Genomic DNA, 26,500 nt, shown 5'->3' with positions numbered 1-26,500 from the left:
TTACTTCTTTGTTTTATTGGTCCATTTACTCTATTCCTTAATATTCCTGAAATATTTGTCACTAGACATCAATCAATCCTTATATCCGGTCAAGGATGTTTAAGAGAATTGCAAGAACATCTTAGCAATAAAATAATTCGGAAATTTCAGCGCTAAGAAATAATCTATTATAGCTTCGGTGAAAAAAAGGGGGGAAAATGTAATTTTTATCCTTTTTACATCTTTATGACAAAGAAATACTGATTATTGCTGAATATGCATTTTACCCATTTACCTACTTCTGATTTACTTTTTATCAGAAATTTACCAAGCTTTTGGAATTTTCCTAAAACATGCTTGTTTTGTGCGTGTCATGTAACATTGAATTTGTGGCGCATCCTTTTCGTCATTGCAACTGTCATACAAGTAGGAGGTTAAGCAAGCTATTAAACTAGGTTTAACCCACTATTTTCATAAACAAATGAGTGTACCAAGTCAGACATGTGACGGTTGTTATCAATTCGAACCGTTGGTTGATAAAGCCTAATGTTTGATTTTGTCAGTTTTTATGGATTTCCCCCTTTTTGAATTCACCTTGGAATTTTGGATTTTTTAATTCTTTATGGTATTGCAGGTTTTTTTTTCCCTCTGGTGTGGCTTTGTAGGTTGTATAAATGCATTGCCAAGTCCAACAAGTCTGTTAACATATTTGTTTTTGTTCATTATTTTGTACATAAATTAGGCCGTTAGTTTTCTCGCTTGAATTGTTTTACATTTGTCATTTCGGGGCCTTTTATAGCTGACTATGCGGTATGGGCTTTGCTCATTGTTGAAGGCCGTACGATGATCTATAGTTGTTAATTTCTTTATCATTTGGTCTCTTGTGGAGAGTTGTCTCATTGGCAATCATACAACATCTTCTTATTTTTATATGTAAACGCTGAATCCCATTCCTCGTGTAGAGAGTGGCACGCTTTCTGCATGTTATAGAACCACCACAACTTTCTCATAGTGTTAGCCAGTCGGACAAAAGAATATCGATAAAAAATTGTTGTATTCTTCCACTTTTCTTTTTATTGTCATTTAGATATCATCAAAACATAAAAAATATGACCAAATAAAAAGAAAAATAGATATTTATTATGAACACTGTCCCATGCTAATAAAAAGAACATTCCAAATCAAGAGCAAAGCCCTCTTGGAGGTAGGTCTTAAAATTATTTTGGAGATATAAATAAATTTATTTTGGGTATTGGGTCCTCCTACGGCAACGTCAATGCAGAACTTTAAGGACCATTGTCACTATCAAAGTGTTCTTGTACAAGTTTTCTTCGTCAATTTTTTGATGGATTTTTTTGTAGTGACAAACGATATGGTGTCCTTTGTGGGACCAAACATACACAGGGCTCATTATAGAAGAAAAACTTGACATGGTAAGCAATTACAACTGGATTTTTGTTGTTGTTGTTTTGAGTTTTTGTTCTATGTTTTTTGTTTTTTCTTTGTTTTTTCTCTCTTTTTTTGGGGGAGGGGGGTAGGGGATAGAGCATATTTAAACAATTAGTTTACAAACACTTGTATTCACCTTTAAAACTCAAACTTACAAGATGGTAAAGGAGATATCATAACATAAGATTTCAGGTTCAAGGAGACATTTCGTTGAAGGGTGCGTTTCTGATTTCTAGATCTGTCTAATTTCAGACGCTAATACTGCTTCCCTATTTTTACTGCAGTTATGGAGTCCAATGAATACCAAGACCCTGTTTTCAATGAAAGCATTATGCAATTTGTCGTTGCTGAAATCAACAAAAAGTTCAAGGATGGAAAGAAAATAAGAAGAAATTTTTTGATCAAGTATGTGTTGTTTGTTTTAGTTAACTTAGGTATTATTCTCGTCTGGTTTTGCCATTATTTGATTGCGAATCTTTGTTTTCTGTTCCATGCATAATTATCTTGGTCTACGCCAAAGTCTCCCCAGTGAGTCGCGTCCAGACGAATGCAGTTACTATTTATATTTTCATTGAACAATCGTTAAATAAATGTATGAGACGAAAAAAGGAAGTACTGTTTAGTCATCTCTAAGAACGAATTGACCTTTTATACGAAATCTCTCTGTACCATGTGTACGGAAGATTATTACGTTAGCATGCACAATGTTTTCTTCGTTTTCCAACAACAGTTGTACTAGTTAACAATGTGAGAGGGAAAAGGAAACGGATGTGAAGACTGAGATTTGTTATTCCCGTGAATGATTAATTACATTCTTATATCGACCGATGGAATTTGGTTTACTTACAAAATATGTTTTTAATTCACTCAACTACTACATGTATGATGATAATCAACATATGAGGGTGTGGATAGGGGTTAACAGAATAGAGAATAATAGGCGAAAAATATAAAGAATAGAGAAAAATGGACAAAAAAATAAAGATTAAAGAATAATGAGTTGCTAAAATATAAAAAAAAAATAGAGAATAATAGGCAAAAAGTATAAAGAATAGAGAAATATGGCCTAAAAAAATAAAGAATACAGAAATGAAGGACCCCCTCCAGACCTTCACATATGATGCTAGATAATTGTGTATTTCATTTTCTTTTTGTTTTTGGTGAGGGGGTGGGGTTGAAAGATGTCTGAAACTATGCAGAAGAGTAAAACAAATCTTATGTGTCTATCCATGCTTTCTCACTCTTCTTTTCCCATTCGTTCGTCACATCTCTGTCTTATATATCAACCGTCCCATCTCCCAACAACAGATATTTTACTTATCGACACAACGTATTTGAGATTTTCTTCAACTGGATGTGATGTCGAGTGTTATCTAGTATAACGGACTACCAAGCGATTCCAGAAATATCAAACCCTGTTTCATTTTATCACTCATGTGTAACCCGAGTCAACCATTTCTCGAATCTTGTATTGCGCTAATGACACTAGATATAATAGTTTCTCTAATTTTCATGCTTTTTTTCATATGTCTCGATCGGCGTGAGAAAACTATGTTTCCTAGTTTTCCTGCTCCCCTTGCAATAAATGAATAAATAAATATACAGCAAAATAAAAATAAGGAGATGTGGTTTGATTGCCAATGAGACAACCATCCACGAAAGCTCAAATGAAGTGGATGTAAGCAATTATAGGCAACCGTACGACCTTCAACAATGAGAATATCGTATAGTCGGCTATAAAAAGCCTCGACATGAAAAATATGAAACAATTCAATTGAGAAAACTAACGGCCATATTTATAACAAAACAATTTACGAAAAACAATATGACAGACAAGAACCAACGACAACCATTGAAGTACAGGCTCCTGACTTCGGACAGGCACATATAGAATGTGGCGGGGATAAACTAGTTTGCTGGCGCCAAACCCTCCTCCTAACCTGGGACAGTAGTGTAACTGTACAACATAAGATAAAACTATAAAAATCAGTTGAAAAGGGCTTATAACTTATCAGATCGATACAAAGCAGAAAACGTCTAACGAAAACACAGACAGGGCGTGGCAGCGTATCTTTACATCCAACAAAGTCCATTTATATTGCTGACGTGTAGATAATCGACCATCTGAAAAAGATAGATAATCGACCATCTTATAAATATAGAAAAATTTCATATATTTTATATTTCATTAAGATAACCCCTCCTTGTCTATTTTGTAACGATATAAAATCATTTAATGACAAAAATTGTGCACCATTTTCCAATGAATGAATTTCGCACCAGGCACTACTAAAAAGGTTTTTCAATATCTACAACAAATCATAGTATTTAAGTGTGTGTACTTTAAGATTAGCAATTAAAACTGTTGTTGTTTTGCTTTTTTCGTTTTTTGTTTGTATTTTGGGTTGTTTTTTTAGGGGGGGGGGGGCAAAAGAACAATTAGTTCACAAAAACTCTTACATTTAAAACTTAAAAAGAGGTGTCACTGAATCTGATATCATAACGTACGAAATAAAAGATTTTAAATTCAAGAAAGACATTTTGTTAAAAACGCGTTTCTGTTTCCTGTCAGTATTGTTCTAATTAAAGGCGCTTATTCTTCTTCACTATTTGTTTGCCGTTGTGGAGCCTTGTGAATACCAAGACACTACTTTTCATGAAAACATTATGCAATTTGTCGTTTGTGAATTCAACAAAAAGTTCAAGGATGGATAGAGTATAAGAGGACATTCTTTGATCAAGTCTCTGTTGTTTGATTCAATTAACTTAGGTATTAGTCTCGTCATATGGTTTTTCTATACATTGATTGTGTTTCTTCATTTTCTGTTCTATGCATAATTATCTTGGTCTATGTCAATATGTCCCCACTCGCGTCCAGACGAATAAATTGACATTTATATCATTACTGTTTCCATGTTTTTATGTTCATCGAACACTCACTAATTTACAAATATATATGAGACGAAAAGGGAAGTAGTGTTTAGCCATCTAAAAGAACAAATTGACCTTTTTATACCAACTCTCTATTGAGGGTCTGGATGAAGTTTACAGAATAGAGAATAACGGGCCAATACTGCAGAAACATGGTAAAAAAAAGAAAAGAAAAGAGAATCATGGGGTGCTAAAATATAAAGAATAGAGAATTATGGTGTGTTATAATCTTACTTTAGAATAGAGAATTATGGGGGGGGGGGGGGCTAGGATACTGTAAACTCAGAACTTATTTGGAGGTTTTTATTAATGTGAATAATATGCGACTGGGTGAGTTTCGCAATAATAGGAACTCGCATTCTGATATCTGATATATATATATATATATCTATCTAGACAGATTTTCCTGAAATCGCACTTATTAATCTCACATTTTTGTCACTATGATTCCTCAAAAATTGCAATTATAAATACACGCAATAATTTCTGATTTTACAGTATAAGGAATAGAGAATAATTGACAAAATTATTAAAGAATTGAGAAAATTGCTTAAAAAACTAAAGATTACAGAATTGAAGGACACCCTTCCCCCTAATCCAGACCCCCTTCTATATCTGTACAAGGCTTGTTACGTTAACAATATGTTCTTCGTTAAAACATTAGTTGTACTATTTAAAAATGTAAGATTGAAAAGGAAACGGATGTGCACACTGGGATCAATAGACAAGTCTCTTTTATCTGTTTTTTTTTAATCGGATACAAATGATTGATTTCATTCAAATATATGAGGGTCTTGGTGGGGTTTACATATTCAGAGAGTAATGGGCAAAAAGGTGCAGAATAAAGGGTGGAATATAAATAAAAGAGAAAAATAGGCCAAACAATAATAAAATAGAGAACAATGGGGTGCTGAACTATAAAGAAATAGAATAATGCGCAAACAAAATAATGATTAGAGAAAAATGCCCTTAAAATTAACGAATACTGAAAGGAGAACCCCACCCAGACCCTCATGTATCGACTGAAGCAATTTAGTTTTACTTACAAGTACCTTAGATGCTAGATTATCTCTTATATTTTAACGATAGCCAACATATCATGTTAAATACTTGTATTTCTTCACTTTTGTAGTTGAAGGATTGCTGAACTATGTAGAAAGGTGACGAAGATTACATATTAGATCATATTAGAGTCTAAATATATTTGGTGAAAAGCTCATCAGAGCTTAATTACGTTTAAATTGTTTGTCAATGTGCCGAATCAAAATATAGTTGACAATGTACTTACTTAGGGTCTGGATGGGGTTTACAGAATAAAGAATAATGGGTTAAAAAGGCACAATAACGGGCAAAAAATGTAAAGAATACAGAAAAATTTGCCAAAGCACAAATAACGTTTTCTTTGCATTGCGGAAGTAAAAAACAAACAATTAACCTGGTACAACGAAAACAAAATGTAATTGGAAGCTGGAAATAGACAATAAATAAACCATGTTTAGATTTTACGAGAAAGCGTTTAACGACCTAATCTCTTTTAGTGGAATTCCGTGGCCGGACGGTTTTCTGGAATTACCGTCAATTAAAAAAATCCACTCCGGAAACATAATCCCCCTAAAGTCATTATTAACAACCTCGTATCAAAATGGAAGAATCTTTAAGATTTCAAATGTGTCGTGTTTTTTTTTTTTAGTTTACTAAGGTAAATAGGTAAAAACAATTTTATCTCCAATTTTGTTATAGTTACATTTGTTCGCTAATGCTATTACTCCTTAAAACATTAGTTCTTATACAATGTTGTAAATTTCCTATACTTCTCATAAATATCGTACTGCTAATACTTATATAGACTAGCTTTTAATTACTGTAGTTATTTGGAAAAGGAGAGGCGAAGGATACCAAAGGGACATTCAAACTCATAAGTCTAAAATAAACTGACAACGCCATGGCTAAAAAGAAAAAGACAAACAGACAAACAACAGTACACAAAACAACATAGAAAACTTAACACTGAGCAACACAAACCCCACCAAAAACTGGGGGTGATATCAGGTGCTCCGGAGAGTAAGCAGATCCAGTGGTTTGTGTTTCAAATGCACAATAAGTGTCTTGTGTGTATTGTATAAAGTTAATTGTTAATTCGTTGTATTCTTACATGTATGTATTTTATTTGTAATTGCTTTAAAGACCCTTATGGGTGTTATTTAACATCAAAGATTTATTAACTATAAAATGTGTGTTTTACTACTGTATTTATATGTTTCTTGTCGGTTATAAAAACTCTTAAGAGCTTATGTTTGTATGTTAAAATGTACCGACTCAAATAAAGCTTATTGTATTGTATCGAATTATAGTGTATGCATTGCATGTGTTGTAATTTTATAGATATTAATCAGCAGCTCAGACTTACAAATTATAATCAGATTTAAATATGAATAAGCCTATTGAGTCAAAATGGAAGATTAATTTGTTTGTTGTATAAATAACATCGATATTCTTTTAAAAGAAAATAACTTGGTATAACATACTTTCTCAATAACACTATATGATACGACAAACTGTACGCTAATAACCTTCATTAAATATGTGTTACCATAAGATAAAATTGCTAAAATATCCTCCCTCTAAATTATTTGCATTCTCCGAAATATCCAGAGGCGAATTTAGGGGGAGGCATCCCCACGCCCCCCCCCCCCTTTTTGGATCTACATATTTGGATTTTTAACAAGTCCCACTCCAGACGTTGCCTACTTTGCCCAACCCCTTTCTTTTTTAAAATTTTGGATCCGCATCTGATATCATGGTGTAAATTGTATACACCTAATTGGACTAACGCCCGCATGGTTGTAACTATACTGATTCATTAAACGATTTAAAAGTTAGCAACATGTGCATGACGTTTGACGTTTTATCCAGTTTTCGATACGTTTTAGTCGTTATCAAAATATAACATTCATTACATAAAAATTAAATCCTGAGTCTTCCTGTACTGTTTATGAAGTGGTTCTATGAAATGCACTCCAAAGTACAGTCGCGGATATTAGATGGCGTAGAATCGTTGGTGTGCGATTTCACATCACCTAGTTAAGAAACACTTCTCATGTGCAGTTTAAGACAGTTCTCCCAGATTTCGGGGTACTTTTTTTTTTATAAATATCTACCCAATTCAAGTTTCAGATTATGATCACATATTGTAAATTTGGTAATCAGTTTACGAGTTCTCTTGTAGAGAAAAGGTTTATTTTGTTCATGATAGGTTTTCAATATTATTCTATAGAGGTTTTTATAATGATTACAATTTCTTTCTTTAATTATATGTTTCAGAGATTTGACTTCCTTTATAGTTTTGCTTGAAGACATTTTTTTTCAGAATCATAAATAAGGATAATACCTGTGAGCATCGTGACTAATTTACCCAACTGACAAAGTAAACGTTGTACTAGAGTTAAGCTATGACAAAAAAATTCCATTTTCAAGCGATCAATAAATACGTTTGATACTTTTTTAATTGCAGCAATTTGTTGATAATTAAATCTAATATCCCTTGTTTTATAAATGTAAATAGATTCCATGTCGAGTCGATGACGATAATAACATTTCTTATCTAAAAATCAATTTGTACAATGCAAAACTTCCTGTCAAAATCAATAACATATTATGCGCGTATTTGTACTGAAGCTAGTAATTTTCTGTTAGCTACAATTTTACAGAGCTCAGAATTACTTTAAGACTTCAAGGAATAACATGATTACTTTTATACTACAAATCGTAAAATGTTAAATAAATACAAATTTGAAACAGACTATAGAAATTATTGTTTTGATTTCCCCTCATTGGTTAATCTTTGAAAAGGTTCAAGGTTGCTTACGAAGGCAGTACACAATATAGTTTTGACATAAGAACTAAACGAAGTTATTTAAAGTTTTACACGTTAGTGATGTACTTCGCTGACCCTGGCTAGTGGATATAATTAAGAGGGATTTATTTATTAATTATGTGGATTACTTCATATTCAAAATGAATTGGCTGTATCATAAATTTGTGATTTATATTTCTGTGATATTTTTATTTTTGTACGAATTTTCGGAGGAATTATCAGGGGATAGTCAAAAAGAATTCAACCAAAGATTTCCAGGTGAGAAAAACAGGTGTACACGATATTTTAATATGAATTGTTATGTAATATTATACCTAGGATTTAATAGAAAGATTATAGTACGATGAGACTTCTTGAGTATATCATAAGCGTGATGTCATGTGTATTAAAAAAACCTTTGTCGCTTCTGACATGCCATAAACACGGTGTTACACGATAAAACACAAGTTAATTATTATCCAATGTAAGGCAAATCTGTTAGTTAATAAAACAGACGGGAACAATTGAATATTCTTTAAAACCAGTTTGATTATTGTATGTTACTGATCTGACAAATTAAATAATAATTTACCAATTAAGTTAAGAATTAAAATACATTTAAAGTCGATGTGTTTTCCATCATTAATGTAAATTAACAACAATACAAACACACTGGCCTATTTTGTTCCTGTTCATTAAACACTTAACCTATCAACCAGGTAGAGATATATTTACTTTCCAGAATGGCAGGATGAAATGGTTTGATTTTCTGAATATATAAATTGTATAGTTTTTATTTTTAACATGTTTATTTAAAGGCCTTTGTTTACTTAAATTTAACTATGATAGTTATTTCATATTTTACGTTTTTAAGAACAATATAGTATGTCGTACAAACCAAGAACTAATATTTCCCGCAGATGATAAAGATAACAATATTCATTCTTATTACATGTATTATTAGTCCAAATAATTATGACGTCTTGAAAGGCTATTATATTTTTTTTCTTTGACGCCTTACATCAATGCAGGAAGGTGTCAAAGCAAAAATTTAAAATAGCCTTCCAAGACGTCATAATTGTTTTGACTACATCATGTACATGTATTATGTAAATATTTAGCTGTACAGCCATTTGATAGTCTTGTCAAAAACATACATGACACACATGTGTATAAATCTGGAATACAAATAAAATGAAACAGGAAAATAAAAGATTTCAAATATCAGCAAATAAAAAAGTTAGTTCCAATATCGCTTAAATATAATACATGTACATGTAATAGGACACTATTCTTCTCTTTTTCTGTTTTTTTGTTTTATACATTGTAATAAATTTAAAGTAAATGTAGGGAAATTTGAGTCTTTAAATAATGTGCAATAATGTACATTGTATAAGATAAAGAATATAATATCCTTGATATAAGAATAAGGCAATGTGATCATATGACTGCCAATGAGACAATTAAGACCAAAGAGATACACATACCGGGTATTATATACATGTGTACTTTAAAAAAAAAAAAAAAACAATATTTACAGTTTCAGACAGTCCCAGCTCAAATGGTGGTGTATTTATTTTATTTTTCATGTCCACAAATTACCAAAAATATCTACAGGGGTGGTCTGAGGGAAAGGGGGGAGGGGGGGAGGAGGGTGCATAATTTTTAAATGATTTAAATATCAAAATGTACATGTACATGATGTAGTTCCAACACAAATTTATCCAACAATTATTAATATTTTTTTCATGGGGGTGTACAAATGTATATCCCAGTTTTCACGCAGCCCAGGCTTGTAAAATTGCTCCTGGGCCTATAAAAATCATCTCTACAGGCCAACAGAATCTAACTAATATTTTCAAAAAAATGAGCTGCAGGCCTGTAGATATAAAAGTTCATGATGAAGACTGACATCCTCTACCCCCACCCCCCAAATCCAAATGGCATATAAACTCATGAACTGTCCCTCAGTATTAAACTGAATTTTGAAATTGGATTAAAAGAAAAAAAAATAGACAGTGACAGCAATGAAAAATCATTCAATTATTTATTTTACAATGTTTTATACAGTCTACATGGTCTAGATACATGTAGATACATTAACTGTATAAAATATTCTTTCAGTTGAAACAGATACGGGTGACATGATGCTGATTCCGGTTCACTAAAATATTAATGATATAAGTAAGGTGGTCCATTACATTTATTTAAAATATGAACAAGAGGATGTTACACATTTACATGTACATGTACATTGCAGAAATGGTTAATAAAGGGAATTAACTCCGTTTTCCCAGAATTTGAATAAACAAAGCAATTATATGTATATATGGTGCAATGACATTTGGGAGAATTATTGTTACCCTAGAAATGTATAGTATACAGAATTCTTTTTATTATCAAATTGATGGAAGGGGCATCAGTGGCCAAGTGGTCTAAGTACATGTAGAACATCTACAGTATCACTAGCCTGTCAACACTGAGGTTGTGAGTTCGAAACCCGGTGCGGTCGACTCTGATCTTAATTGACTAGGATTGCCAGTTTTCCATTAAAAGGACAGTGGTTTTCACCAGGCATTCTGATTTCCTCCATATGAAAACTTGCCACCCAAGCCCTTGATATACATGATATAGCCAAAAATTCTGAAAGTGGCATTTAACATCAACAATCAATCAATCAATTTTATGGTACATGTACATGTTCTACACATGTATAACAATGTATATTGAAATAATACCACAATGTAGCCCCAATGGATGCAATTGGCACATCCTCTGCACAGCCTTTCTTCATCTCCACTGATTACATGTATATTATATAGCCAGTGATATAAATAACAGTATTGTTATGCCTCATTACAAAGAATGTAGATACTAAAAGTTCACCAATTTTCTACATAACAGATGTCTTCATTTTCTTGATTTACTGATAAGCTGTGGTTTTCTTTCAGTATTTGTCATGTTTGTACTCAAATGTACTAAGCATTTTCCACTGAAAAACAAAATTCTCTTGGCTATGTGGTCATTTTTGTACAGCATCTCATTCATTTTGTATTTGTATTTGACTGGGCTGCATGTATATTTGTATACTTTCAAATTGGGCAATCCTTAAGCAAAAGTACCAATCAATTAATCAAATTAGGGCCACATTTAAAACTAAATGTTTTTTGTAATGTCATTTAATTTGTGAATGTCATGAATGTAGGCCACCCGAAATCTGATTTCATCAAAATATAAATTTTAATTTCTAATGTGGCTTATATTTAAGTAAATTAATATATTTTATAACTCAGATACAGCATGTACAGTGCACATGGTGCATTACATGTTCTGTTGTCTGCTCTATGGTCGGGTTGTTGTCTCTTTGACATATTCCCCATTTCCATTCTCAATTTTATCAAGTACAATGTATGTAAACTTAAAAACCCTACATAGTCACAGGTGTCCATCAGTCAATACACGATTTTCCAACTGGTGCTTTTTCCCCAGAAATTCGAGGTCATAAAATATAAAATATCAGTCTACATGTTACAACACGTACAATGTCCAATGAAGCCTTTTCTGGAATGACCCCAGGTTATTAACTTGGCAGTTTATTCATAAAATCAAAATTGGAAACTCGTCTTTGACCTACATGTACATAATACATGTACATGTATGTACTGTAAATTCAGAAATTATTGCGATGTTTTATTATTGCGAAAAATGCGACAGGGTTATAATCGCCATAATTTAAACTCGCATTTTGAAATTTTTTATATGAATTAAACAGGATTTTTCTCAATATCGCAAAAATTAAAATCGCATTTTAGTCTAAAATGACAAAATCGCAATAATAAATGCATGCAATAATTTCTGAATTTACAGTATTCTTCATCTTCTTGACTGAGAAAAAAATTAACATTATTTTAAGTGAAACAGATTTATTTTGACATGTCCGACACTTTAAATTTGTTTTTGCACTAATGGATAAAGCTGGATGAAAGTACAGATTTTGTACAATTTGCACAAATGTCAACTTTAATAGATTAGGTCATACAAAACATGCAAAATGTGCCAGTTCATTGTAGAACATAAAGCTGACATAAAATAGGTTTCTCTAATTCTTTGGCAATTTAACCCTTTCTGGACCAATTATATCTCAGAAGATGATTGGATGAGTTCAAGGGTCATAACCTTTATCAGCCCACTGGGTGAATCAAAATGTGGTAACACTGGTGTTAATTCTGCTTGCAATCATTAAAATGTTAACTTTACGGCAAGTAATTTGGGAGTTTCTCGCTGCATTGAAGACCCATTGGTGGCCTTCGGCTGTTGTCTGCTCTATGGTCGGGTTGTTGTCTCTTTGACACATTCCCCATTTCCATTCTCAATTTTAATTTAAAAAAAACAATCACATATTAGAGTTATGCCCCTTGTTGTTAACCTTTTATTGCTTAAGAAACACTGCAAAAATGATGTAGCTATATGTAGCCATACATCATGTACACAAAGAGATTTATTGCTGAATAATCAAGTAAAAAGCAACATATATGTGAAAGTCTATCAAATGAATTTATCAAGAAAGCAATAAAATTACATAATATGAAATTATAAATTGCTTTCAGTTTCACTCTCTGATTCAGTCTCTGATGAGGTACATTTGCACTATCTTTTGTAATATTGTAAATATAAATTTAGTGTGGTGTTGTTTGATTACCAATATCAACCAAAAGACTAAATGTAAACATGGTAAAGGATGTAAACAATAACCATACCTGCCAACCCTCCTGGTTTGAGCGGGAGACTTCCGCTCAATGAGACTCCCAGACTCCCGCTCAAATGACCAAATTGTCAATAACCATGATAACAGGTCAGTTTTCAAAAATTAGAACTCATACTGTTATTGCATATAAATGTATAGTATTATAGCTTATAAAAGGTCCTGATATTAGAATGAGAAATGAATTGTTGCAACATGGAAAATCATCATCAGGGCAGTCTTATTTCAGCTAAAAATTATATAAAATTAAATAAATACAATCCTGAAGAGAGTTTAAATTATGATTTTTTTTAAAGTGAATTCTAATGTTCAATGACATGATGAATATTGGCTTTGGAGATCTACAAACGCTGTGCTCTCCTTTAATAAATGAAAAGTCCTGTCAACAGATAAAAACACTTATGATTAAGATATATATTCATATACATCGTACATGTATATATCCTGTTTATGACAATAACATATACATGTATTGATAAAAATGTTATTCGTTATGTAAATCTGAGTAATATTATTAGTAGCTATAAATTTCTACATCATGTACTGTATGTTGTAAATTTAACTGGTATATAATGAACTGATTAAATATAAAAATAAGAAAAAGGTATGACTTCCAATGAGACAACTGACTCCACAAGAGACAAAATAACACAGAAATTAACAACTAGAGGTCACCGTACGGCCTTCAGCAATGAGCAAAGCCCATACCTCATAGTCATGCTATCCAAAAAAAGTATGATAGTTGTACAGCAACAAACGACAACCACTTAATTACAGATTCCTGACTTTTACATACATGTACATATATATATGCATGTACTTGGAAAGGGAGAACAACATGTAAAAAATTAAACAATATAGTATTTATGGTACATTTGTAGGGGTATAATATACATGTAGATATTACATCAAATTAACATATAGTTGTATTTTCCTGGTACACAATGTATATACGTGTACATTGTACATGTATGTTTGTTTACATGTACATGTACATGTATGCTAAATTGGCAAATGAAAAAAGAAAAACTGAGAAAAAGCTTTGTCACTTTGTAAGTTAATGCAACTTCCCATCTCATAATATTTATTGTATACAACATAAATAAATAAATTGAATTGTACTGAGTTTACCTCTGGGCCACCAGCCACCTTAAACATTAAATATAACTTTTCTTAAACTAACACAAATTCATTTGAAGTGGGAAAGACATTCATTTTAAAGACCCAATAAATTATCAGTTTTAATATCCTATTTTGATGTTAAAGGAGTAATAAATTCATCTATAAATAATCCTCTATGTAAATTGAAATGTTTACCAGACATCTGATTTGTCAAAGGCAAGAAAAGTATTGATCTCTTTCATCCAAAGATCTTTGAAATAAAAAAAAAAGAATCTTATTGAGCTTCTCATTTAGTTCTTCTTTTTTCAAAGTCTAATTGATCTATTACATATGCCACAACCTACATGTAACTCTGATTCCAGAGGATAGTTATTTGATATTAAGCATACAAGTGATAAAGATGAAGCAGCAGAAATTCTGAAAAAAACATATCAGATTGTCAGCTGCACAAAAAATATTTTAAAAGTATCTTCATGATCATATCTATATCATTGTGATCATGTCTATTACAAAATGAAATGGAACAGTTGTACATTTCTGCAGTTTTTATATTATCATGTTTTATTTTTCATTTTTAAATCTGTGTCATAAACTGTAACTAGTTAATTATTCCTGATGAAATTGTCTGTTGATTATGTTTGAAATATTATCCCTGGAACATTGAATGAGTGATAAAGATTTTAAAAAATAAATGCAAAGAGACCACATTCTCTTTTTGTCGAGCCTGCGACTTTTGTCGCAGAAAGCTCGACATAGGGATAGTGATCCGGCGGCGGCGGCGACGGCGTTAGCTAACTTCTTAAAAGCTTTATATTTTAGAAGGTGGAAGGTCTGGATGCTTCATACTTTGTATATGGATGCCTCATGTTACGAAGTTTCCGTCAGTCACATGTCCAATGTCCTTGACCTCATTTTCATGGTTCAGTGACTACTTGAAAAAAAAGTTAAGATTTTTTGTAATGTTAGATTCTCTCTTATTATAAGTAATAGGATAACTATATTTGGTATGTGCGTACCTTGCAAGGTCCTCATGCCCGTCAGACAGTTTTCACTTGACCTCAACCTCATTTAATGGATCAGTGAACAAGGTTAAGTTTTGGTGGTCAAGTCCATATCTCAGATACTATAAGCAATAGGTCTAGTATATTCGGTGAATGGAAGGACTGTAAGGTGTACATGTCCAACTGGCAGGTGTCATCTGACCTTGACCTCATTTTCATGGTTCAGTGGTTATAGTTAAGTTTTTGTGTTTTGGTCTGTTTTTCTTATACTGTATGCCATAGGTCTACTATATTTGGTGTATGGAATGATTGTAAGGTGTACATGTCTAGCGGGCAGGTGTCATCTGACCTTGACCTCATTTTCATGGTTCAGTGGTGAAAGTTAAGTTTTTGAGTTTTGGTCTTTTTTTCTAATACTATATGCAATAGTTCAACTATATTTGGTATGTGCGTACCTTGCAAGGTCCTCATGCCCGTCACACAGTTTTCACTTGACCTCGACCTCATTTCATGGATCAATGAACAAGGTTAAGTTTTGGTGGTCAAGTCCATATCTCAGATACTATAAGCAATAGGTCTAGTATATTCGGTGTATGAAAGGACTGTAAGGTGTACATGTCCAACTGGCAGGTGTCATCTGACCTTGACCTCATTTTCATGGTTCAGTGGTCAAAGTTAAGTTTTTGAGTTTTGGTCTTTTTTTCTAATACTTTATGCAATAGGTCATCTATATTTGGTGTATGGAAATATTTTATGATGTACCTGATAGTCTTGCAGGTTTTATTTGACCTTGACCTCATTTTCACGGTTCATTGCTCAGTGTTAAGTTTTTGTGTTTTGGTCTGTTTTTCTTATACTATAAGCAATAGGTCAACTATATTTGTTGTATGGAAGGATTGCAAGCTGTAGTACATGTCTGCCTGGCATTGTTCATCTGACCTTGACCTCATTTTCTTGGTTCATTGGTCAATGTTTAGTTTTCTTGGTTAAGTCTGTATCTTAGAAACTATAAACAATAGGTCAACTATATTTAGTGTATTGAATGATTGTAAGGTGTACATGTATTTCTTGTTTGGTTTATATGACCTTGACCTCATTTTCTTGGATCATGTTAAGTGTATGTGATAGTTGTAGTAAAGCTTTAAATTTAGGACTATCAACATTATATCAATGATTAGTAAAGAAGGCGAGACATTTCAGCGTGTGCACTCTTGTTTGTTTGTTTATCATGTTTATAAAAGAAATGAAGATGTCTACTATCAGTATAAAGGATGACTGAGACTACATGTACAACAGTTTGTGTTTACTGCTATACATGTAGAAGTCTGAGGGGAAAACCTTTTGATTTTCTTGGGACGGTAAAATTTTTCATAGACCAACTATTCATTTTCACCTGTTGCTTGGCAGGCCTGTTATTTTAGCTGGAGTGAAATTTATCTATGTACACACAGACACAATAATTATATCCTTCATTTTTTATTTTCATACTATCTTGCACTCAACTAATTATTTATTTTCAGTTTTAATACTAGGCCAGCCTATTCATTTCAGAAATCCTCCTTGTCCTCATCCAGTTATACCAATGAATTCTCCTTCCTGTTTGACCAAAACGTGTCTTCAAAACTGTTATCAACATTTATCATGTTTATGAAAATTTCCTTACATTTTTTTCAGAAATTACTTAATTACATGAATTAGTCATAGCTTTATATACATGTATGTCTCCAAGCTTGATCTGGAAATGAATTCAAAACTGTCAAGTCCATATGTATATATAGCATTATGCATACAAATGATTTTTTTGTATTTACTTCAACAACACACACAACATGTACATGATGTACATTAGCAGGGATATAATAATGAACAGGTACAGATCCAGGATTTTGAAAGGGGGGCCTGGCAAGCCAACATTAGGAGTAATACTTGTAAAATGTCTGTGCATTTATCATATAAGAACCTCCTTAAAGGGGAAGAGGTACAATGTTGCCCCCCCCCCCCCTAAATCTGCCTCTTCTTATTATTAAAGATGACATCTTGTTTTTGAAAAAGTCAATCAATGGGGTTGACTTGACTATAACTTGGGCATATATATGTGATTCTGTCATTTTAAAAAACATGTTTATAACAAAACAACCCCAATAAACTCATACATTGTAAATAATGATCAATTTTAAAAGCAACAAAATCATAAATATAAACAAAAGTAGCTATAGTACAAGGGATGAAGTTAACATTGTGGAAATTTGCCAGACATTAATAAACAAGGTCTTTGGTAGATATAAACTAGACCAGTTCAAAATCCTTTTATCAGTCTAGTCATGTTCAAACAGAATGGACTGTGAGGTCAATGTATGGTGAAAGTTCTTCACTGACATTTTGATATTGGCTTTGTTAGTACTTGCTGGTAAACTATTTATTGGTTTTTATTCACAATTAATTTCTCTTAGATTATTGGTGCATTGTTTTATTGTCATGAAAGGTTTCTTTTCGTGTTTAAAGGAGACTGACTCAGTGTTTAAAGGTGACTGACCGATTATGTAGGTGTCAGTAATATCCCTGAAGACTTAGATTATATATATATAATAATTATATGGGGTTTAAATTACAGAAAAGAGCAACAATAGTATAATTGATTTTTATTAGAGATAATCATGGTATATATATATATACATGTATCAGAGATAATCATGGTATATATATATATACATGTATCAGAGATAATCATGGTATATATATATATATATACATGTATCATTGTGTCATTGTGTATTAATATAGCTGTCAGATTTAAACATGTGTTCAAGCATTGTATTCAAACAAGTACAATAAGTACAATAAGTACAGCATGTACAGTGAACCTAATAATTGCATTGCATACACATGTTTCGTATGCATGATATGAATACATACTTTTGATTGGATGACAACAATTATGGGGCATTCCAAAATCAAATTGTATTTATCAATAAAATGCAAAATTCATGACTGCACAATAATTGCCTCCCCTGACAAGTTTCAAGATGATGTGTAGGAAAACTTACCAAAGGCTTGATATAACCCTGAATTTCATAGTTCTAGTCTGCATTTGTATAACTGTAATTATATAAGAGTTCAATGCTTCTTTTTGGTTGTAAATTAAAAGTGTTGACTGTGCACACATTTTTAGGAGATGAGGTATGATTGGCAATGAGACAACTCCGTATCCACCAAAGTTCAAATAGAGTAAATGTAAGCAATTATAGTATGTTCGTTTCTATGCGTCCTACAAAGTGTGCTTTGGTCAAGCTTTTACATCCCAATTAATCTACAAAAAGTCATTCAAGCATTCAATTCTTAATTAAACATGTTAAATGAGAACTATTTCGTTAAACTTGCTAAGTCCTCTATTTTTTCTATATAAAAATAAGGAGATGCAGTATGATTGCCATTGAAACAACTATCCACCAAAGTTCAAATGAATTCAAATGAAGTGGACGTGAGCAATTTATAGGCAACCACATGGCCTTCAACAATGAGATAATCCCATTCCATTTAGATCCACTATAAAACCGTTGACATGAAAACATGTTTAATAGTTGTCATTGAAACATGTTTTTCATATTTTTTTTTCTTAAGCTGTTTTGTTATAAATTAGGACGTTTATAGTTTTCTCTATTGAATTGTTTCATATTTTTTATGTTGGGGCCTTTTATAGCCGACTATAGGGTATGGGTTTTTATACGACTGCAAAAAAATTTTTGTGGTCGTATATTGGTATGACGTTGGCGTCATCTTCGTCCGGCGTCGTCCGAAGACACATTGGTTTTTCGCATTCTAACTTTAGTTTAAGTGAATGGATCTCTATGAAATTTTACCACAAGGTTCAATACCACAAAAGGAAGGTTGGGATTGATTTTGGGGGTTATGGTACCAACAGTAAAGGAAAAAGGGGCCAAAAATAAGCATTTTTGTAACTTCCAGACATAACTTGTGTGTTAGTGTATGGATCTCTCTGACATTGTACCACAAGGTTCCATATCACAAAAGGAATGCTGGGATTGACTTTGGGGGTAATTGCCTCAAAATTTTAGGAATTAGGGGCCAAAAAAGGGGCAAAAACAAGCATTTTTCTAGTTTCATGACAATAACTTGTGTGTAAGTGTATGGATCTTTCTGAAATTGTACTACAAGGTTCCATATCACAAAGGGAAAGCTGGAATTGAGTTTGGAGGTAATTGCCGAAACGTTTAGGAATTGGGGGCCAAAAAGGGGCCAAAAATAAGCATTTTTCTAGTTTCCAGACAATAACTTGTGTTCAAGTGAATGGATCTCTCTGAAATTGTACTTCAAGGTACCATACCACAAAGAGAAGGCTGGGATTGATGATGGGGGTAATTGCCTCAATATTTTAGGAATTAGGGGCCAAAAAGGGGCAAAAAACAAGCATTTTTCTAGTTTCAGGACAATAACTTGTGTGTAAGTGTATGGATCTTTCTGAAATTGTACTACAAGGTTCCATATCACAAAGAGAAAGCTGGGTTTGAGTTTGGGGGAAATTGCCCTAAACGTTTAGGAATTTGGGGCCAAAAAGGGGCAAAAAAAAACACATTTTTCTAGTTTCCAGACACTAACTTGTGTTCAAGTGTATGGATCTCTCTGAAATTGTACTGCAAGGTACCATACCACAAAGGGATGGCTGGGATTGAGTTTGGGGGTGATGAATCATAAGGGGGTTCATAAAATTTGGGGGGGGGATTTTTTTTTTTTCCTTTTTTTTCTTTTTTTCTTTTTTTTTTTTCTTTTAAAATTTTCCCATTTTAAGTTGGTTATTTCTGATTTATATCTAAAAGCAAATAACAATGATATGGTAGGAGATACACACCAAACAGGATGTGTAAATTATTATATAATAAGTATTGTGCAATAGCAAGAAATTTTCAATTGCACAGTATTGCACAATAGCAAGAAATCTTCAATTGCACAGTATTGCACAATAGCAAGAAATCTTCAATTGCACAGTATTGCACAATAGCAAGAAATATCCAATAGCACAATATTGCGCAATAGCAAGAAATTGTCAATTGTACAGTATTGCGCAATAGCAAGAAATATTTAATTGCACAGTATTGTGCAAAAGAAGATACTTCGTATAAATTGCTTATTTCTTGACCAATTTCAATGGGGTTTTATTCTTGAATTCTTAGGGTTCTTTAATATGCTGAATCTAACCGTGTATTTAGTTTCTGGATTTTGGGCCCGTTTTTAAATTGGTCCACATTGAGGTCCAAAGGGTCCAAAATTAAACTTTGTTTGATTTCATCAAAAATTGAATTATTGGGGTTCTTTGATATGCTGAATCTAAACATGTATTTAGTTTCTGGATTATGGGTCCAGTTTTCAAGTTGGTCCAAATCAGGGTCCAAAATTAAACTTTGTTTGATTTCAACAAAAATTGAATATATGGGGTTCTTTGATATGCTGAATCTAACCATGTATTTAGATTTTTGATTTTTGGGCCCCGTTATCAACTTTGTCCACATTGAGGTCAAAAGGGTCCAAAATTAAACTTTGTTTGATTTCATCAAAAATTGAATTCTTGGGGTTCTTTGATATGCTGAATCTAACCATGTATTTAGATTTTGGATATTGGACCATAATAGGTGAAAGTCCAATTTGAAATTTTTAAGTTCTTAGACCACATTCATTCTGTGTCAGAAACCTATGCTGTGTCAAATATTTAATCACAATCCAAATGCAAAGCTGTATCAAGCTTGAATGTTGTGTCCATACTTGCCCCAACTGTTCAGGGTTCGACCTCTGCGGTCGTATCAAGCTGCGCCCTGCTGAGCATTTTATTCTCATTGTTGAAGGCCATACGGTTGCCTATAATTGCTTACATTCATTTTATTTGAATGGTGGATACAGAGTTGTCTCATTGGCAATCATACCTCATCTCCTTATTTTTATATTAAGACAAATTACATGTACGAATTCCCATCTTAAGTGCCTTATTAATCATGTTAATCACATTATTGTTTTATTTATTCTGATAATTATGACCATCATTAAAAACAAATATATATTTACAATCTAAAAACAGTTATTTGATGTATTTTCTCAATTACTCAATGTAGTTTTACTTTCTAAATATAACTTGTATTCATTCATGTCATTGTTCAAGTTGTATAATCTTTTACAATGTATAAAATTTACATTCATCTTATTCTTTATTGTAAAGGGAAGCCTTTTTGCACTAAAGTGGAATATAAATATAGATATTGTAATAGATGGACAATGTGCATGATGTACTATAAATACATTGTAATAGACGGACAATGTGCATGATGTACTATATATAAATACATTGTAACAGATGGACAATGTACATGTGCATGATGTACTTTAAATACATTTTACTAGATAGACAATGTGCATGGTGTTCTATAAATACATTGTAATAGATGGAAAATGTGCATGATGTACTATAAAATACATTGTAGTAGATGGACAATGTGCATGATTGATGTACTACAAAAAACATTGTAATAGATAGACAATGTGCGTGATGTACTATAAATACATTGTGATAGATGGACAATGTGCATGATGTACTATAAAATACATTGTAATAGATGGACAATGTTCATTATGTACTATAAATACATTGTAATAGATGGACAATGTGCATGATGTACTATAAGATACATTGTAATTTATGACTTAAACATTTGAATCAGATAATTAATTGTCATGATTGTACTGTAGTAACATGAGCAATCAATGACTACTGTGTTATGTGTGTTTCTGGGAAGGGCAGGGAAGTGAAACAAATAGTTTGTTTCCATTGAAAATTTGGAGAGAAAAAAATAAATCAACGTTTCTTGTTCTTGTATGTTATTGATTTTTTTTTATGTTGCCTACCTACCCATCTAAAAAGCAGCCTACCCAAAAAATGTTATGACACAAAGCTTTTAAAATTTTTTTTATAAATTTTTTCCTGCATGCTCTTATGTTGTTTTCTTGTCTAAAACATATAACTTATGTTGTTGGCCAAAAAACAAATAAAATCCCTACCTACCTACCCAATCAAGCATGGGTAGGCAATATCAAACAAAGAATCTGTTAAGGTTGGCTTAAGAAAGAAGCCCATCCATGCTTCATAAAAAAATGTGCTTCTGTCAGCAGTTTTACATTCAAATAGAATTACAAGAATAAGCATCTATAATCAATGTTTTATTAAATGCAAATTGATATTTATCCCACTGATAAACATACCATCAAAAATATCCTGGAAAGACAAAGGTTATCTAATGTAAAAATAACCTTTTATGGTTAAATGGTAGAAATTATGGAACTTAAATGCACTGCAGATATTCTGATAAAATACATAATTTGCAGTCACCATGGAAACTTTATCGTAATAGAAAAATACAACTTGTACTCTTCTGAGGATACATGTGATTAAAGTGTGTGTAAAATACTCCATTGACTCAGATTAGGGGAGGGTTGAGCTTTTACAAACAACTTTAAACCTGCTACATTCTTAAAAAATATGAGCCTGTTCCTAGTCGAGACTCAGTCGGGACTCAACAAACCAACAAGATCCATCCTGTTGTTGTTGTTGGCTGCTGTCTGCCATAATCATGATAGCTGTTTTTCATTTAGTGTTAAACGAAATAAGCTTAAGTTCAGCTGTGGTTTTCTCTTTTGAATAATGTTTCACATTTAAAGAGTAATATTTTGAATTAAACCTTTCATCATGTTCATAATGTGTCACGCATGTAGAGGTTAAAATTAAACAATTAAAAGAAATACATTTATATGTACATGTTCAGATAAAAAGAAGTGTTTTAAACCAATATATTTTAAGTATTTTGAAAAATATATAGATCTCTAGTTTTTTTTTTTTTTAGACAGATCCTTTCCAAACCATAACTTAATCTATGAAAGGAATGTGACGTGTGGTGAACACAGTAAAGGAAGCTTTCCAAGTCAAACATGGACATGTGCTGATGTAAAGTAAGTTCAACATAGTATTGAAAATTGTTCAATAACAGTAAATGGCAGTAACTGTTATATTATCTGTATTACAAATTATCTCATACAAATCAAAAATGAGCTTGAAGCTTTTTGATGTTGACATGCTAAATTTAAGGGGCTACATATATATAAGCTATGGCTGATTTATTCTTCTGGAAGCCAGACAAGTTTTTTTGAAAAGCTTATTTTTAGATTGACAAACTGTATATATATATTAATATTGATGATAGTATTATACATGTTATATGACTGGATAGTACTGATAGGTAGCAAAAATGGTAGCAATAACACATTTTGCTAACTATTACAAATCAAAGACATTTGGCTAGGGACTCTGCAAAGTACAAATTAAACAATACAACATTGTGATCCTGCTTTTAGGCCTCAGGTTTAATTGACTATTTAAAAGACTAATTCTGTAAGCAGAATACATGTTATTCAAATCGAATGATAGATACATTTATAAGCTTTAAAGGCATCAGACAATGAATTGATTTAATCATGTAAATGTTTTTATGATGCATTACTAATATTGAAATATAATACTAAACATGGTAAATGTCATCGGGAAGGAATAATTAAACCTATTAAAAAATACAATTACGTGACCGAATTATTCTGTTGAAACAAACTTCTTTATTTTTTTTGCTTACTTCTTAGGTGGTAATTTAATGGCATATATATATCCTAATTGAATTCTTATTTTCATTTTACCTTTAAGCATATATCTACATGTATCTATAGTTTGTTCCAGATTATTCATGTTATTCAGACATTTATCGCAGACTGAATATTCATTCTGCTATACTTAATATGAGTATTCGTCTTTTCTTTAATTTCTTTCGACTCCATTGCTCTAATATACATGATATAGTATATGATTGCCTATTTTTTAAATGTTGTCTTTTATTTTAATTTCTATAGCTAAATCTGACCAAATTACTTTTACAAGTAAATATTACGTGCATTTTTGAAGCATATTAACAGTCTTCACGATAAACTTTTGAATCCACAGGCCCCGGAGCTCAATTTTTAGAAAATTTTGGTTAGATTCAGTTGGCCTGTAGAGACGATTTTTACAGGCCCAAAAGCAATTTTACAAGCCTGGGCTGGTGGGGCTGTGGTTAGGCGTAAAGACTGTATTAAGATAACTTCTAAGTATTCTTTCTAGCTGACTGAATTTGTGGAAACTTTTTTTTTTCATTTATGCCAGTACAACCTTGTACAATTTAGAGTACGCTGTTTATTATTGATGTACTTTAGTGTATACATAACCGTGAGTTGCAGATCAAGATCATGTTTGTTTCCAATGACCTACTTTTCTCAAAATTACTGTCCTTGGACATTTTATATTGCAGTGGATGGGAGGGTGGGGGAACATTCATGTTGACCAGACTAACTTAGTAATTGCTGATTTAGGGAGACTTATTTGTGCTGTTTCCTATGGCATGCCTTATCAATTGTTAAAGCTTGTGAGTAGGTCAAAATAACTTAGTGTTGACATGTACAGTTTATTATAGCTTTTAGTCAAGACATGCCTATCCATTATTTATGTTTCCTTATGCATCATTTATTACTTTACATGTGTTTAACCACATCCTGGAGTTACATTAACTATCTTATTTTATTGCTTTTTGTAGTGTTTTTACAGTTCATGTTAATTTTTTACCAGTAAACAGATTCAGGTTTTATACAGTTTTTAAGTAGTAAATATCTCCCCAAACATGCCAAAGATTAGATCCCTTAACTTGCAGGCATGCATTGAACTATACATGGACAAGGGCCTAGGGGGGACAATGATCATGGATTTATTAATTGAATTGAAAAAAAACGGACCAATTCAGAACAAGTATACTAGTGTTCAGTTGTATTTTGGGAAAGTCCCTGTGTTTTGGGTATTTTAAATTTTACAGGTGTCATTTACATTAAGACTTAAGAATATTAAACATGATATACATGTACATTATGTACGGTAAATGGTGATTTTTGGGGGAATTTTATATACAGTAGCTGTCAGATGTTCAAAGTTGAGACTGATTTCATATTAAATAATGATCCTGTTTAAAAGTGATGTCAAATTGTCAAGATATGCTAATAATCTCAATAAATGATCACACTTGTGGAAGGGGGCGACATTGCTTGAAACAGTGTTTTATCAGTGAGAAAAACATAACCTTCATGACATGAATATAATAAGTACTGTGTCTTCTCACATCTTAACATGCAGTTATAAATGGAGTCCTACAGGGATAATTATTACATTTTATACTTCACTATGTGTGGGGGGCATGGTTGAACATGTGACACTATTTATTAAATTCTAAATGCATGTATGCATATACATGTATGGGGGTCTGGATGGGGGGTCCTTCATTGCTGTATTCTTTAATCTTTAGGCCATTTTTTTACTTTTCGTTATACTTTTTGCCCATTTTTCTCTATTCTTTATATTTTAGCACCTCATTTATTGGGCATTCTCTATCCTTTTTTTTTTGTTCAATTTTCTCTATTCTTTATTTGTTTGGTCCATTTTTCTCTATTCTTTATTTGTTTGGTCCATTTTTCTCTATTCTTTATATTCTTTATATTTTTTCCCCGTTTTTCTCTATTTTGTAAACCCCTATCCACACCCTCATATATATAAATAGCGAGAGAGAAAGAGTAAGACAGAGAGAGATACATCCATGAGGGCGTCATACAACAATTTGACCTTGTTGTTGTGTATAAAAAAGGATATAAAGTGTGAAATATTTGCCACTGGACATAAACTGGAGGTAAAGCAATAAACTATCAATCAACAATATATTTGACTTTATGTATATATATATATGTACATCTATAGGTGTTCATGTTGTTTTTAAAATACATGCATATCAGAGTAATACTATAATTATTATTGTAACATTATCTGTTTTTTTTTCTCTCTATCTATCAGTGTCAATTTTCCATTGTTGAATTATACTCATGTACATGTATTATGTTCATGTTAAGTATTGTAATATATATATGCATTGTATATATACTCTGTATTATATTCAGGGTTAGTGAATCAATTTTCTGTATACAATTTCCCACAATTCAGCATTTCTTTGTTGTATAAGTTTGTATAACATTGCGCCAAGTCTTACAGAAAAACAGATGTTATCATGAAAGTGATGAAAGAAAACAGGCAAAGAATTTACAGACAAGAAAATGCAAAGAGAATTTAAAAAGGAAGGATGAATGTTTGTTTACATGTGTAGTGATGTAAAAGTCAGTTAAAACAAACTTAAAACAAATGTAAACACATCAAACATCATCATTATTATTCGTGGGATACCAATTTGTCGTGGATTTTGTGGGCATAGATGGATTTTTGGAGGGGGCCTTGACATCCCTTAT

General features: G+C 32.0%; 1 protein-coding gene across 1 annotated transcript in view; it reads left to right on the top strand.

The window, feature by feature from the left end:
- Positions 1-8,205: 8,205 nt before the first annotated feature.
- The window catches only part of LOC127723714 (uncharacterized), a 52,202-nt gene continuing 33,907 nt past the window's right edge, over positions 8,206-26,500 (top strand). Inside the window, exons 1-2 of the mRNA XM_052230467.1 lie at positions 8,206-8,491; positions 22,993-23,098. Coding sequence (XP_052086427.1) covers positions 8,374-8,491; positions 22,993-23,098 — 224 coding nt within the window. The 5' untranslated portion in view covers positions 8,206-8,373. The remainder of the gene's footprint in view (positions 8,492-22,992; positions 23,099-26,500) is intronic.

This window comes from Mytilus californianus, unplaced genomic scaffold (assembly GCF_021869535.1).
Source record: "Mytilus californianus isolate M0D057914Y unplaced genomic scaffold, xbMytCali1.0.p SCAF_13, whole genome shotgun sequence".
Lineage (NCBI taxonomy): Eukaryota > Metazoa > Mollusca > Bivalvia > Mytilida > Mytilidae > Mytilus > Mytilus californianus.
Note: the sequence above shows the minus strand (reverse complement) of the source record. Positions and strands in the feature narration are given on the sequence as shown.